Below are 15,230 nucleotides of genomic sequence, written 5' to 3' on the forward strand. Positions count from 1 at the left end.
CCCAGGCGGCCATCTGCGTTCCATCAATTCCCCTTGGGCCAATCACGGCGTAGCTCTGTGGGGCAGGGCCCGCCTCCCCAGCCTTGGAAGCCGCGCGGTCGATCCTCGGTGTTCTGTCCAATCAACGAGCGGCAGAATGCTCGGCCCCTCCTCAGTAGTCCCACGTGAGCGGTGAGGAAACGCAGGGGCGGCTTCTAGCTGCTGCCGCCGCCGCCGCCGCCGCCGCCACCACCACCGCCGCCGCCTCGGAGCCCGGGCCTGGGGGGCGGTGGGGCTGCGCATGGAGCCCCCGCCCCCCGGAGCTGCCAACACTGCCACTGCGCTACACACAGGTGAGCACGGGGCCTGGAGGGTGGAGGGCCAGTCCGTGACCCCACGTATCCTTCCCGCCCCCGCGCGAGGGATGTGGCTTGGCCCGTGGCCTGCCTGTGTTCGACTGCCCACCGCCACCTCCACGGCTGGTGGACCTGCCTGTGGTATTGTCCCCTCCCTTCGCCCCTTGTAGTGGAGCTGACCGTGGCCTGACCCCCCTTCCTGTTTGATAATGGATCGGTCTGCGTGCTTATATTTCTCCCCACCCCACCTTACAGTGGACTCGCCCACGGTCTTGCCCCCACCCCCACTTAGAGGGGAGCAGTCTCTGGCATTGTCCGACTCCTTGACAGTAGGTGCACCTGAGTGTTCTTATTTCGCCTGTCCTCAACTTTCAAGGACCCCGTCTGTGGCCTTGTTTGTTCCACCACTCCTGTTCCTTGTAGTGAATCAATCCGTGGCGTTGTGCACCCCCCCACCCCCTTTAACAGTGAGTTAATCTGTGAAGTTGTATTCCTGCCTCCTCCAGTCCCCCAGCGCATCAGTCCATGGCTCTCTCACACATCTTTTTTTTTACTGTGGATCAGTCTAAAGGCTTGTATTCACATCCCCCTAGTTATCAGCCCATTGCCCTGTCCTCCTTTTTTTGTAGACTGTAGCTCCGGTCCTTGGGCTTCTCCCTTCCTTTTAATAGTGGGTCAGTTTAGTGCTTTTTATCGCCCCATTTTCAGTAGCCCAGTCCATGGCCTCGTTCCGTTCTTTTAATCAGTCTGTGTGATGGCTTTTCTCCTCTACTGTTGTGCAGTCTGTGTGCCTTTCTGCTTCCCTTGCCCCCAGTAAATTAGATGAGCCTTTGCACTCCCCCCACCCCCACCTTTGCAGTGGATCTGTTCATTGGCCTTCCTGTCACCCATGTGCTTGCATTCAGGCACACACCCCCATACCCTCCCCTGAGTCCAGAGCTTTGTAATCCCTCCCGCAGGAGGTGCTTTTATCTTCTCCCTTTCCTTGTGGTGGATCAGTCCGTGGCCTTCTCCCCCACCCCTACCATCCTTCTTTCTTAATATTGGATCACCCTGTGTGCCTGTTGAACCCAGGTGTTTTTCACTGTAGAACACACCCCCTCATATACATCATTAACCACTAAGACATTCGGTCTCATTCCAATAAATGGATACGTTAAAGATAGTGATAATGCCATTAGTAGCCAACATTTATTGAGCACCTACTAGGGACCTGGCAAGGGGCTGTATATTAATGAGCTCATTTAATCCTCACCATCACCCTATGAGACAGGTAGTGAGGAAAGTTCGGCATAAGGGTTCAATACCTTATTCAGAGGTAAGTCCCCAGTTAGGTGACCCCTCAACACAAAATAATTTTTGAGGCTCCCCTCTCTCACCTCACCCCATCTCATGTGAGACCCCGCTCCTTAAAAACCGAATGACTTCTCATCTCCAAGCTTTTGTTTTTGCTGTTCCCCCTGCCTGCAGAGCTGCCTCCATTCCACACCTTGTGTCAGCACCCATCCACCCCCAATCCCAGCAGCTCTGTGACCTGAGTGATTTAACCACTTCCTCCCTGCACCCAATTCCTTATTTGTAAAACGGAGAAATCAGAGCTAGACTCCCCTCCAGTGTAAAGAATGCCCGGGAGTCAATAAAACAAGTAACCTGTCTGGCCTCACCTCCTGCACCTTGTCCTCTCAGCTCTGTTCCAGCCACAGTGAGCTCCTCACTCATCCTCAAACACATCAGATGTGATCCAGCCTCAGGGCCTTTGTGTTCGTTATATTTCCTGCCTGGAACACTGTAGCCCTGATCTCGCCATGATTCCTTTCAGAGCTCTGTTCAAATGTCAGCCCATCCCTGACCATCTGAACCTGCATACTTAGCAGGACTCAAGTCCCTTCTCTGCTTTATTGATCCTTTTGCCCCTTATCACTATCAGATACACTGTGCACTTTACCAGTTGATTGTGTTTATTGTCTCTCCCCATTAGAACGGGAGTCCCATAAGGGCTTACAATTTTTGTCTGCTTATTTACTGCTGGGTAAATATACCTAGTATATAGTAGGTGCTCAATAAGAATGTGTTGCATGAATGAATGTGAAAAATATAATTTCAGACGAATCAGGGTGGCGGGGAGGAAGATAGAGATGATGAGGGCATATGAGAGCTCGTTAAGAAGCTAGTTGGGATTGTTCATTCAGCAAACACTTAGCACCTACTGAGTACCAGGCACTCTTCTAGGTGCTGGGGATACGGGAGGGAACAGAACAGGCAGAAATTCCTGCCCTTGTGGAGCAGACGCTTGCTAAAAGTGGGTGAGATGGACTATATAAATAAAACAGTAAGTAAAATTAGATCTAGTATGTTAGACAAGCACCAAGGGGGAAAAATGAAGTAGGGAAGACAAGGATAGAGTATGGGGGTGGTTGAAATCTTAGGCACCGGGCAGGCCTCATTTAGAAGGTGACTCTTGAATTAAGGCCTGAAGGAGGTCAGGGAGGGAGCCATAATGTCCAGGGGAAGAGTGTACCAGGCAGAAGGAACAGCCGGTGCAAAGGCCCTCAGGTCAGATTGTGCCTAGAGGGTTCAAGAAACATGAAGGAGGAGGCACCTGGGTGGCTCAGTCAGTTAAGCGTCCGACTCTGGCTCAGGTCATGATCTCACAGTTCATGGGTTTGAGTCCCGCATCCTGACAGCTCAGAGCCTTGAGCTTGCTTCAGATTCTGTGTCTCCCTCTCTCTCTGCCCCTCCCCTGCTTGCACTCTTGTCTCTCTCTCAAAAATAAATAAACATTAAAAAAAAAAAAGAAGAAAGAAACCTGAAGGAGGATGGGGCACCTGGGTAACTCAGTCGGTAAAGCATCGAACCCAGTTCGTGAGATCGAGCCCCACATCGGGCTTGCACTGACCACACGGAGCCTGCTTGGGATTCTCTGTCTCCCCACCCCCCACTCGCACTCTCTCAAAAATAAACATTAAAAACAGAAGAAACACGCAGGAGGCCAGTGTGGCTGGAGGAGAGTGGAGGGAGAAGGCAGGAGGCAAGGTCAGAGTGGTGATAAGAGCCAGATGGTATAGGCCATGGTGATATATAAGGCGGGGGGGTGGGGGGGGAGGAGAACTGGAGAGGGGTGGCTGTGTATCTTAGCTTGATACACAAGCTAAGAGCTAACATTTGTTGGGTGTCTCCCACATGCCAGAGATAGTTTTCTAAGTCCTTTACATATATTGCCATTTAATCCTCACAAAAGCCTTTGAGAATAGTATCTTTTGAGGATATTTTACAGTTGCAGAAACAGACCCAGAGAGGTTAAGTAACTTGCTCAAGGTCACACAGCTAGAACAGGGCAGAGGAGTATGAGACCGAAGACCCAGAGAGAAGAACAGATTTGCGAGAGCAGACAGGTTGTTCGTCACATTGGCTCACACAGAGGAAGAATTTTAATTCTGCCTGGGAGATACTGGAACTTGATGATAGTAGAATAAAGGGTTTATCAGGTGTGAGAAGAGGGAAGGGCACATTCATATCCTCAGAGGTGGGACCTGGATGAACTCAAGGTGCCCGTGATGTAGTGTGCCAAACTTGTGGCCACCTTAGAGTCTGTGTACAGCAGTCTGTGTACAAAGACCCTTCCCACAGAGGTCAGCATGGCTTGCTCCCTCCCCCCCTTCAGGAGGGGACCCTCCCTGCTCACCCTGTGTAAAAATACCATCCCTGTCACCCTCTAGGGTCTTCCCCTTCTGTCTCTTGTCAAAGAGAACTGGTGTTGTAAAGTGCTGGGATCACTGCCTGGAGCCAAACTGCCTGGGTTTGAACCCCAGCTCTGCCAGCTTCCGGCTGCGTGATTTGGGGCAAGCCGGCAAACTCCACCTCTATTTCCTCATCTGGAAAATGGGAGGATCGTGATAATGCCCACCCCACAGTGTTGCTTTGATGATTGAGTCAAGTGATTTAAATGATATGCGGCACACAGCCAGCACTGTAGGACTATTTTTAAAATCAATATTATTATTCATAGCATACATATAGGTGTCTAAAAGGCCTCTGAGACGATCTCCAAAATTGACCTCCCAGTCTCGCCTCAAAACCTGCTCTCCTGCAGCGCTCCCATCTCAGTTGGTCCTAGCTCCATCGTTCCAGGCGATCAGGCCACAAACCTAGAATCACCCTTGATGATGCCTCTCTCACCCGCCCCCATCCTTTTTGTCAGCAAATCCTGTTCACTCGGTTTTCACATTTTGTCCAGAACTCAGCCACCCCTCCCCAGTTCCACTGCCACCGCCACCATCTCTCACTTGGACTATTGCAGTAGCCTCTCCTATCCCTACAGTTGGTCTCTTCACAACAGCCAGAAGGATCCTGTTAAAATCCAAGTCACAGCCTCTTATGCCTCTGTTCACAGCCCTCTTGTGGCTCTCCTCTCACTCAGTCCTTGCAGGGCCCGAAAAAGCCTCACTCAGTCTGGCCCCCCTTAGCCCCTCTGTTCTCACCTCCTACCACTTTCTGTGCCCTTACTCCCTCCTCTCTGACCTTGCCAGACTCCTTTCTCTTCCTCTGACCTGCCCAGCACTGCTCCAGCCTCAGGGTTGTTCACCCTGGCTGTGTCCCCGTGTCCTCTGCCTGGATCGACCTGCTCCCGGGGTCATCACAAACCTGACACTCTCGTCTCATTCAGGCCTTTGCTCAAATGTCAGCTGCTCAGTGCCTACCCTCCCCTGGCTACCCTTTCAAAAATAACAACTCCTTTCCCTGCTTCATTTTCTTCCCATAGCTCTTCTCACCATCTGACATATTTTTGTACTCATTTATCTTGTTTCTTATCTGTCTTCCCCACCACAGTGTGAATTCCACTAGAGCAGGGATTTTTGTCTGTTCACTGCCATATCCCCAGCACCTGGCGCTCAATAAATGCTTGCTAGGGACGCCTGGGTGGCTCAGTTGGTTAAGAGTCTGACTTTGACTCAGGTCATGATGTCATGGTTCGTGAGTTCGAGCCCCACACCAGGCTGTCAGTGCAGCACCTGCTTCAGATCCTCTGTGCCCCTCCCCCACTCGTTCTCTCCCTCTCAAAAATAAACATTTAAAAAAATTTTTTTTTAAATAAATGCTTGTTAAATGAATGAGGTGAAGAGAAGTAAACACATTTGAGGTAGGCAAATTACTAGGACTCTCATTAGGGGTCAAGTGGGAAATACGATAAACAAAATAGAAAACCCTGTGTGCTGTTGAGGCTTGAAGCAAACTGTCGGATTTCACTTTAATTGGTAGGTTGGATTTCACCTTAATTGATAGGTTCTAGCGCGAATGAAAGAGGAACTGGTAAAATTGCCTGTCTCCACCACCAGGAGTCACACTGAATTCTTTGTGCCTCTGAAACAGGCAGGTCTTTGAAATAAACCCAGTGAAGCCTCTGATGACAGGACTCTCAAATGTGGACACTTCATGGCTCTGTGACTTGTATAATAGCCTAAAATCATGTCCGCCAAATGAGCTTCAAAACAGCTCAGACCTGAGAGGCTCATACTGTATATTTCATTACAGATTAAAGAATCAAGCTATAAATAATAGAGGAAGGTTCTTGGAAACCTGGTTTGGAAGGTCTTCTGAACCCAACAATCCCAGCCAGTGAACAGGTGATTGATGAAAGCTCATTCCTTGAGAATAAATAGGAAGCGCCATGTTTATTTCCAGTTCACCCTCAGCAGAGGGCAGTTCTGGGGTGGTGGGCAGGGGTGGTCCTGTTCTCCACAGGATGTGCTGAAGAAGCAGTGTGGGGGCAGTTTAGCCTAAGGGTTTAAAGGCTTAGACAACTGGAATCTGACTGCGTGGGTCCGAATCCTGGCTGTGCCACTTAGGCTCTGTGGCCTGTACACGTCACTTGGACATTTTGTGCCTCAGCTTCCTCCCCTGTAAATTAGTGATAATAAAGAGCACCTACTTTCCAGAGTTGTGATGAAAGATAAATGAGTCAGTACCTATAAAAATAGCAGTACAGGTCTACATGCCCTTATCCAAAACCCTTGGGGGCCAGATGTGTTTCAGAATTGCACATTTTTCAGATTTTAGAAAGGCAACAAGGTGCACATACAAGATGTTACATAACACCGCTGTAGCAAAATGTACGAACAGTCACACTGAGTGAGGATCAATAAAGACCAGAGAGGGCCCTGTTCACTTCAAATCTGGTTTTGCCACCCAAAGGCTTATAAAGTTTTCTGTTGTTAGAGCTTTTTGGATTTTGGAATAGTAGGTAAGGAATCAGGAACACATTAGGAACTAATAGCTATTAAAAGCTTATCGTACTCCAGGCACATTATATTTAATCTGTACAGTAACTCTGTGAACTCGGTATTATTATTATCCCTATTTCACAGATGGGAAAATTGAGGCACAAGGAGGTTAAAGAATATGCCCAGGGCCACACCGCTAATGAGTAGCGGAACCAGGATTCCGATCCTGGCAATCTGGCTCTTGAACCTGAGCGGTTGTCTGTTAGGCCATATTGCCTGATTGGAACAATGCCAGCCAAGTGTTATGAACCTAATAAACGTTGGCTATTGCTGTTCTCAAGAAGGAGAACATACAGGGACAGTAACAGGCCCAAGGAATGTGTAGTAGAGAGACAGGAGAGGGCAGACATTGAGTTTCAGGAAGGCTTCAGAAAGGCAAGGCTCCTGTGGCTGGGACTCGAATGATGGGAGAGACTTGTAGGCAGAAGGGAGCCCCACACAGAGTGAACAGCTTTTACGAGGGGCTAGTGGAAGGAACCTCCTGGAAAACTTGATGTTTGATGTGGTGGAGGATACAAATGAAAACGTTCAGGTGAAGGGCATTATACTAGTTTTCCACCCTGGCTGTAACAAACTATCACAAACCCAGCTGCTTAAAACAATGTACATTATTATGTCGGCACTCCAGAGGTCAGAAGTCCAGGCCCAAACCCAGGTGTGGGCATGGCTGCATTCCTTTCTGGAGGCTCCAGGGGACCATCTGGTTCCTGCTCACTCAGGTTGCTGGCAGAATTCAGTTCCTTGAGGTTGTAGGGTTAAGGGCTCTTGTTTCCTTACAGTGGTAGCCTAACGCTATGTCACAACACCTACATCATTCACCGCGCTTCATCTCATTGTGTAAGTATTCTGTCATCTCACATCATCACAAGAAGGGTGAGTTCAGAACAATAAGATATTGAGAAGAGAGAGCACAGTCCCATAACTTTTATTATATAGTATATTGCCATAATTGTTCTATTTTATTATCAGTTATTTTTGTTAATCTCCTAGTGTGCCCGATTTATAAATTAAACTTTATCCTGTGTGTATATGTATAGGAAGCAAACATAGTATATATAGGGTTTGGTGCTGTCCACAGTTTCAGGCATCCACTGGGGGTCTTGAAACGTATCCCCTGCAGAGAAGAGGGAATTCCTATAACCTTAAGCTCATCTGCAAAGTTCCTTTTGCCGTGTAACATAATATACTCCTAGGTTCCAGAGAGTAGGAGGTAGACATTTTTTTCCCTTTTTTTTGTTTTAAAGTTTATTTTGTTTATTTTTGAAAGAGAGAGAGAGAACAAGCAGGGAAGGAGCAGAGAGGGAAAGAGAATCCCAAGTAGGCTTTGCGCTGTCAGCATAGAATGCGACGCGGGGCTCCAACTCACGAACCATGAGATTGTGACCTGAGCCGAGATCAAGAGTCGGACCCTTAACCGACTGAGCCCCCCAGGTATCCCAGCATGTGGACAGTTTTTGAGAGGGGCATTATTTTGCCTACCACAGTCTGCCCTCTGGCCCCCAAAGATTCACATTTGCTCCACATGCAAAATTCATTCACACCATCCTCGTGTCCCCCAAAGTCTCCTACCATTATGAGGGGTCATCCAAAGCCAGGCCGAGGAGCTTAGAATTTAGTCTGAGGGGGTTTAGGGAATGATGGTGGGCTTTGGGGACAGCGGTGGAGCCAAGATGGCGAGAAAAGAAATCCTCCTCCTGCTGACCTTTGCCTCCTTCTGCGTTCACAGCCTCTCAGCTCTGAGCCGTCTGCCCTCCAGGTACCCCTGGGATGGCGTGAGCACTCCCCCAGCGATGGACCCCTCTGTGACGCTGTGGCAGTTTCTGCTGCAGCTGCTGAGAGAACAAGGCAACGGCCACATCATCTCCTGGACCTCCCGGGATGGCGGTGAGTTCAAGCTGGTGGATGCCGAGGAGGTGGCCCGGCTGTGGGGGCTGCGTAAGAACAAGACCAACATGAATTACGACAAGCTCAGCCGGGCCCTGCGGTACTACTACGACAAGGTAAGGCCTCGGAGGCCAGGACCGGGAACTGCCGACATTTGCGTCAATCATTTCATTTTTTTGCCTTACTTGTCGGAGCTGTAACTTTGAAAACAAAATTTACTATTTCCTACCCCGTTCTCTGATACTCTCACGCTGGTGTTGGGCACCCCAAACATTTAGCTCAGGTATTTCCTTTGGGCTACCGCTTTGGCTGAAACCTTCACAGCAGTGTTAATACTGACCCCTACCCCACCACCCCCCACACAACATTTCGTTTCTTGTCTTACAGCTAAAAATGTTTGAAAACACCATTAAAAATGACTCTTCCTCATCCTGTCTTCTGGAACTGGACCAGTCCTGGGCTTCCTCAGTTATTTCATAATCCGCTCTTATTCCAGAATATTCTTATTCCTAGCATCAAAATTTCCATGACAGTATTATACCAACCTTTCTGTACCTCATCCTCTGGGATACTGAACATTTTTATCGATTCTTCTCTCATTCCTTTAGCTGAACCTCCAAAACAACATGTATAATGCCAGCCGCACACCCCATTCTCTTGCATTCCCAGAGCAACACTGGTCCACCCCAGTGTTTATTATTTTATCATCTATTCCTATAGCTAAAATTTTACCTTTTCCTTACCCTTTCAGACTCCCACACCGGTGCTGTGTTTCCCCTCCCCCACAATTTACCAGTTTTTTCATTTTCTTCTTTATCTGAAACTTCCAAAACAATATTAATGAATACCCCTCTTCATTCCTTTTCTGAGAAACACAGACCCACCCTGTGACATACCTGACCAGGATTAAGAGGTCTCTAAGGTGCCCGAGTGCCCCCCACATGCCTCTTGTCCCCCAGGACAGCCCTGGACCTATGCTGCCCACCCTTAATTATTTATAGCATTTATTCCATTTTTCATATTTTATTCCTTTAGCTGAAGCCTCCAAAACAATATTAATGAGGCCACCACAACATCCCTGAGATCCTCCCGACCTACCCTGAAATATCTCAGACGTGGTCTGTGATCTACCCAGCCAGCCTTGAGATTCCCCCCAATATTTACACCAGTATTTTAATGCTCTTATCTACTTGCTGTCAGTCACTCCATTTTCTGACGGCCTTAGCTTTAAAGTCTACCACAGTATTAAGAATGGGGCTCCTCAGTTACAGCTCAGTCAAGAAATAAACTGTGAGGGGCACCTGGGTGGCTCAGTCGGTTAAGCGTCCAATTTTGGCTTAGGTCATCATCTCGAGGTTCATGAGTCCAAGCCCCACGTCAGGCTCTGTGCTGACAGCTCAGAGCCTGGAGCCTGCTTCAGATTCTGTGTCTCCGAGCTCTCTCTCTGCCCCTTCCCTGCTAGCGCTCGCTCGCTCGCTCTCTCTCACTCAAATAAATAAACATTTTTAAAAAAGAAATAAACTGTGACAAGCAAAAAAAAAAGCCCAAAACAAAAAGAGTGAGGCTCCTCAGCCTTTTCTCCCTAGTGATGTTGCCCTGTTGTACTTCTGTATCAATAGCTTTACATAATTCTCCATATCAGCAATTCCTCACCACATTCTTCTATATTAATTTAGTCTCTTCCAATATTTACATCAGTTACTTCGTTTTCCTGCCTTACTGCATCAGCTACACTCCCAACACTGTCTTGGCAGCCACCCCCGCAAGGCCTGGCCCTTTTAGCCCCCCAGACACCCCTGGTTCCTGGAGCCTGCTCCTGCACCGACTCCCCTAGGTGGGCCCCTTGTGGAAAGGTGCCTCAGGGTGTGGGTGTATGTCTCTGAGTTGGGGGCGGGCGTGGGGTGCAGATGGATGGCGATGAGAAGTGACAGGGAGACTCGGAGGACGATTGATGGGAAGGAGACCCGGAGGGGAGACAGGGGAAGGGGGAGAACGGCAGTAGACTAAAGGAAGAGTTGTGGAAGGGAGAGGAGAGAGAGGGGAGAAACTGGGGAGAATACAGAGAAGGAAATCATGATGGGGAAGAGAGGTAGAAACTGAAGGAGAAGGGAGGAGCCCCCAAATCGGGAAAGACGCGGGTGAAAGGCTGGGAGGGGGGACCCATGCAGGGGCAGACACAGAGGTGGGATGGCATATATGTAAAAAGACAGGAGAGGGGCAAGAAAGACCCTGGGAGATGCACCCCTCCACCCTCCATCCGTACCCCCCCCAACTCTGGCCCTCTCCTCTAAGGCCCTCTATCCTGTCTCCTCCCTTCCCAGAACATCATCCGCAAAGTGAGCGGCCAGAAGTTCGTCTACAAGTTTGTGTCCTACCCCGAGGTCGCGAGGTGCTCCACTGAGGACTGCCCGCCCCAGCCTGAGGTGTCGATCACCTCCACTGTGGCAAATGTGGCCCCCACCGCTGTACACACTGTCCCCGGGGACACAGCCTCTGGGAAACCAGGCACACCCAAGGGTGCAGGCATGGCAGGCCCGGGTGGCTTGGCGCGCAGCAGCCGGAACGAGTACATGCGCTCAGGCCTCTATTCCACCTTCACCATCCAGTCCCTGCAGCCACAGCCACAGCCGCCCCCTCATTCTCGGCCTGCCTCAGTGCTCTCCAACACCGCCCCTGCAGGAGCTGCAGTGCCCCCTTCTGGGAGCAGGAGCACCAGTCCAAGCCCCCTGGAGGCCTGCCTGGAGGCTGAGGAGGCTGGCCTGCCTCTGCAGGTAAGAACTGGAATATAGAAATTCAGTAAGAGGGAGGATATACAGTTCCCAAATGAGGAGGCGGGCTGGTGGGAGAAGGAGCATAAACATCCTACTTAGATATGGTGGAAGGAGGGACACAGAAGTTCCCTGGGAGAAGGGGTTGGGGAGGAGAGCTATGCAAGTATGAAGCTACACAAGGTGCCCGAATTTATTTGCTTAACGCATAGACTCTCTCACCTTAGCGTTCATCAGAATCACCTGGAGGGCTTTTTAAACTCGATTGCTGGGGCCCACTCCCCAGTTTCTGGTTCTGTGGATCTGGGGTTGAGCGCGAGAATTTGTATTTTTAACTAGTTTCCAGGTGAGGCACATGCTGCTAATCCATAAAGCAAATTTTTGAGAACCACTGCTTTCATGAATGGGGGCAGTGTCCCCGGGAAGCCCACCCTGAGGGGCAGCCCTGTCCCTGGAGAGACGCTGCCCCAGAAGAAGCCCCACATCCTTGGCAAAGCCCCACGTCTTGTCGATGTACCTGCCTTGATGTGCGATCATGCCCCCTGCTACAAAGTCCTGCTTTCCAAGAGAAGTCCTTGGCTTCGCTAGCCCAGCAATCCTTATGCACCCCCTCTGCCCGCCCGCCCTCCTTCCTCTCTCAGGTCATCCTGACCCCACCCGAGGCCCAGAACCCTAAATCAGAAGAGATGAATGTGGATCCCGGGTTGGGCAGGCCACTGCCCCCCGAAGTGAAAGTGGACGGGCCCAAGGAAGAGGTGGAAGCCACTGTCGGTGGGGAGGCGGGGTTTGTGCAGGAAGCCACTAAGGCCGGGCCGGAAGTTCCTCCTGCGGAGGGTGGGCCGGCCCGGCTGCCCGCGGTCGTCATGGAGACAACAGCGCAGGTCGGCGGTCTCGCGGCTTCCACTGCTTCCAACACGGAGATCGCCCAGCCCCAGAAGGGCCGGAAGCCCCGGGACCTGGAGCTTCCACTCAGCCCGAGCCTGCTGGGTGGGCCAGGACCCGAGCGGACTCCAGGATCGGGAACTGGCTCCGGGCTGCAGGCGCCGGGGCCAGCGCTGACCCCGTCCCTGCTACCTACGCACACATTGGTGAGTGCCTGTGCAGGGGTGGGGCGAGCGAGGGAGGAGCTAGACTGCGAGAGCCAGTGTGGTTTCTCTGAATGAGCGGGAGGGTGGGGCCTTCGAGCCGGATTGGCTGCACTGAGACCCCAGGCTGGAGGGACGGGGCTTGATTAACGCAAGGCCCACTAGTCTCCAGTGCCTTGGGTTGGGCTGTCCGAATGAAGGGCTGGTGTGGGGAGTTTTGTGGGCAGGGATCGAGAGGCTTTGTGCGGGAACTGTTTGGTGGGTTGGGGCATGGGTTGAGGAACCTGCGTGGGGCTTTTTGGTCTGGGATTTCCTTAGCGGGTTTCCTGTGAGGTATATGGTTGAGTGGGATGTAAGAGTTGGAGGTTGATCCTAAGCTGATGGGTTGGTGACTTAGGAGGTTGAAAACGGCATGTGGATGGGGTCTTGTAGGTGGTCTTGCCCAGAGAAGCTGGAGGTGGGCTCTCAGGAGTTGGGAGGGGTGGTCTGTATAACATTGGAGAGGTGTCCTGGGCTTGACCTTAGTAGTTAGGGTGTAAGCCTGTGCAGTTTGGGAAGATAATCTCAGAAGTCCGAGTGGGAAATCTGGTGGGGCTGGAGCCAAGTTCCTTCCATTTTCCCACACCTGCCCTGTGTTCACTTGCGTTCCACCCACCCCTTCCCCCACAGACCCCGGTGCTGCTGACGCCAAGCTCGCTGCCCCCCAGCATTCACTTCTGGAGCACCCTGAGTCCCATTGCACCCCGTAGCCCAGCCAAGCTCTCCTTCCAGGTAGGATCCCCTTCCCCCATCTCGGAGAGGGTGAGAGACCCTGGCATGGCCCCCATCCCTGACCTTTCCCTATTTCTGTCCCCAGTTTCCGTCCAGTGGCAGCGCCCAGGTGCACATCCCTTCCATCAGCGTGGATGGCCTCTCAACCCCCGTGGTGCTCTCCCCAGGGCCCCAGAAGCCATGACTACCATCACCACCGCCACCACTCCCTTCTGGGGTCACTCCATCCATGGCCCTGAACTTCTCTCCAGCCAGCCGTCTCAAGGAGAAACATAGTTCAGCTGACAGACTTGTGCTCTAGTCGTGGTAGGGTAGGGATTCTTAGGAAGGATCACTCAATAACCCTTCCACAGGAAACACAACAACTTCTCTCTTCTTGGTCAGTTCCCCAGTGGCCGCCCTTACACGTCTCCTACTGCAATGGTGGGGGCGGTTTATTTATTTATTTTTTGAAGGCCACTGGGAGGAGTCTGGCCCAACCCTTTTAGGGGGGTGGTGAGGACATCTCCCCCATCTCCGCATTTTTCCCCTAAGATGAGATAATCGGGGTCTGGCTTGAGAAGGACCTTTTCTTTATTTATTTCTCAGCCGGCCCTTGGGAAGCTGAGGGAGCCCTGTCTCCATTTGGGGGTGTGGGTAGAAGAGGTAGCTTATTGTAGTTTATTATTCCTGGCCATACCCAAGGGTCCAGGAAGAATTTGTGCCGTTTAACGGTTTGGGAGTCTTGGCCGAGGAAGTCTCACACCCTTGAAATAGGATTTTCCACCTCCCCAGCCTCTCAGATACCATCTTTTTGGCCAGGGAGAAATGCTCCTTTTGTTCTTCTCCCCCTGAGAAGCCATTCCTGTGTCTGCCAAACTCCTGGGGTCCTGCCTGTTACCTCCCAATGGAGGGTTTTTTTGGGGGGAGTGGTCCCCGTCTGGGGGGCCCCTCCAGCCAGTACTCCAGGTCTCCTTGTCCCCCACCCCTTGCCATTTTGATAGTATAATCTATTTTTAAACAGGGCTTTTCAATAGGGGAGAGGGGAGCATCTCTTCCTATATCTGAGATGGGGTGGGTGGGAAGGAAGGGATTTGGGGGGGAATCTTCCTGCCACCCCCAAGTGTTTATTTTTGATACCAAACCTGTATTTTCAGCTCCCTCCCTCCCAGCCCCCCAATTTCCTGCGGGCGGGTACAAAGGACCCTTTAAGTGTCCCTGGAGTTGGGAGGGAGGAATGGGGGGCATAAAGCCTATCCTATCTTAATTCCAGGCTGGAGAGGAGGGTGGGTTCAAAAGACTCCTGGGCTCACCTCCTGTAAGCACCGGTCCAGCCCGGGCCTGGGGACCTGGGGGTTGGTGATTTGGGGGACGGTGCTACACCTGTCTCCACCGTTTGTTTTACTTCCCCAAAAAAAATGGATCTTTTTTTTTTTTTCTAAGAGTCCCAGAGAATGGGGAATTGTTCCTGTAAATATATATTTTTAAAGGTGATGTTGGAGTCTGCTAGCCGTTTTTCCCTGAAGCCATTGGGACTGACTGTGATAGGCAGGAGTTTGTATGAAGGGCGGTGAGGGTGTGAAATTGACTACGAGAGTTAGCATGGCGGTGTGTGTCAGAGAGACTGCAGATCGGTGACCACATGTGTGAAGAAGAGAGCAAGTGTGGAGAGCTGTGATCGTGCATACATGCGTGTGAAACCGTGTATGAGAGAGTGGTGGCTGTAACCACAAGCGACATCGTGTCTATGTGAGAAGTTATGGCTGTGTGGCAGAAAATCACTGTGGGACGGAATGACTGATTAAGGTACTGTGCAAGAGACCGGAGGTGTGTGTGAAGTCCTGTTTAGGCAAAGGTAGCGGGGGCCACACCCCCGACACTGACAGGCTGATGATGGTGAGCGAGACAGACCGAGTGACCAAAACGATGTGTGAGCCTGTACGGGCACGAAGGTGCAGTGGAGATGGTCAGAGACACTTCACTGTAGATAAGCAGATGACCGGGAGATGGTTTGTGTGTGAAACTTCACGCAAGGCTGTGGTAGCAACTGAAGCCATGGCAGCCTTGTGGGGAAAGTCGATGGTACGAGGAGAAAATGGCTGTGAGGCCAGATGGGTGCCTGAGACACGA

The 15,230-nt window shown here is 51.1% G+C and overlaps 1 protein-coding gene across 2 annotated transcripts; it reads left to right on the top strand.

The window, feature by feature from the left end:
• The first annotated feature begins 152 nt into the window (after positions 1-152).
• ELK1 (ETS transcription factor ELK1) lies at positions 153-14,594 on the top strand. 2 transcript variants are annotated; one of them, XM_081793214.1, is made up of 7 exons: positions 153-332; positions 7,393-7,450; positions 8,340-8,613; positions 10,819-11,268; positions 11,907-12,353; positions 13,020-13,121; positions 13,207-14,594. In XM_081793214.1, exons 3-7 carry the CDS (start codon positions 8,404-8,406, stop codon positions 13,303-13,305), a joined length of 1,308 nt encoding a protein of 435 aa, XP_081649340.1. In that variant the 5' UTR covers positions 153-332; positions 7,393-7,450; positions 8,340-8,403; the 3' UTR covers positions 13,306-14,594. The 2 variants fall into 2 exon arrangements, with proteins under 2 accessions (XP_081649340.1, XP_081649339.1); XM_081793213.1 differs by lacking the exon at positions 7,393-7,450 and having other exon boundaries at positions 154-332.
• Positions 14,595-15,230: the final 636 nt, after the last annotated feature.

Source organism: Panthera onca, chromosome X (assembly GCF_046562875.1).
Source record: "Panthera onca isolate mPanOnc1 chromosome X, mPanOnc1 haplotype 2, whole genome shotgun sequence".
Taxonomy (NCBI): Eukaryota; Metazoa; Chordata; class Mammalia; order Carnivora; family Felidae; genus Panthera; species Panthera onca.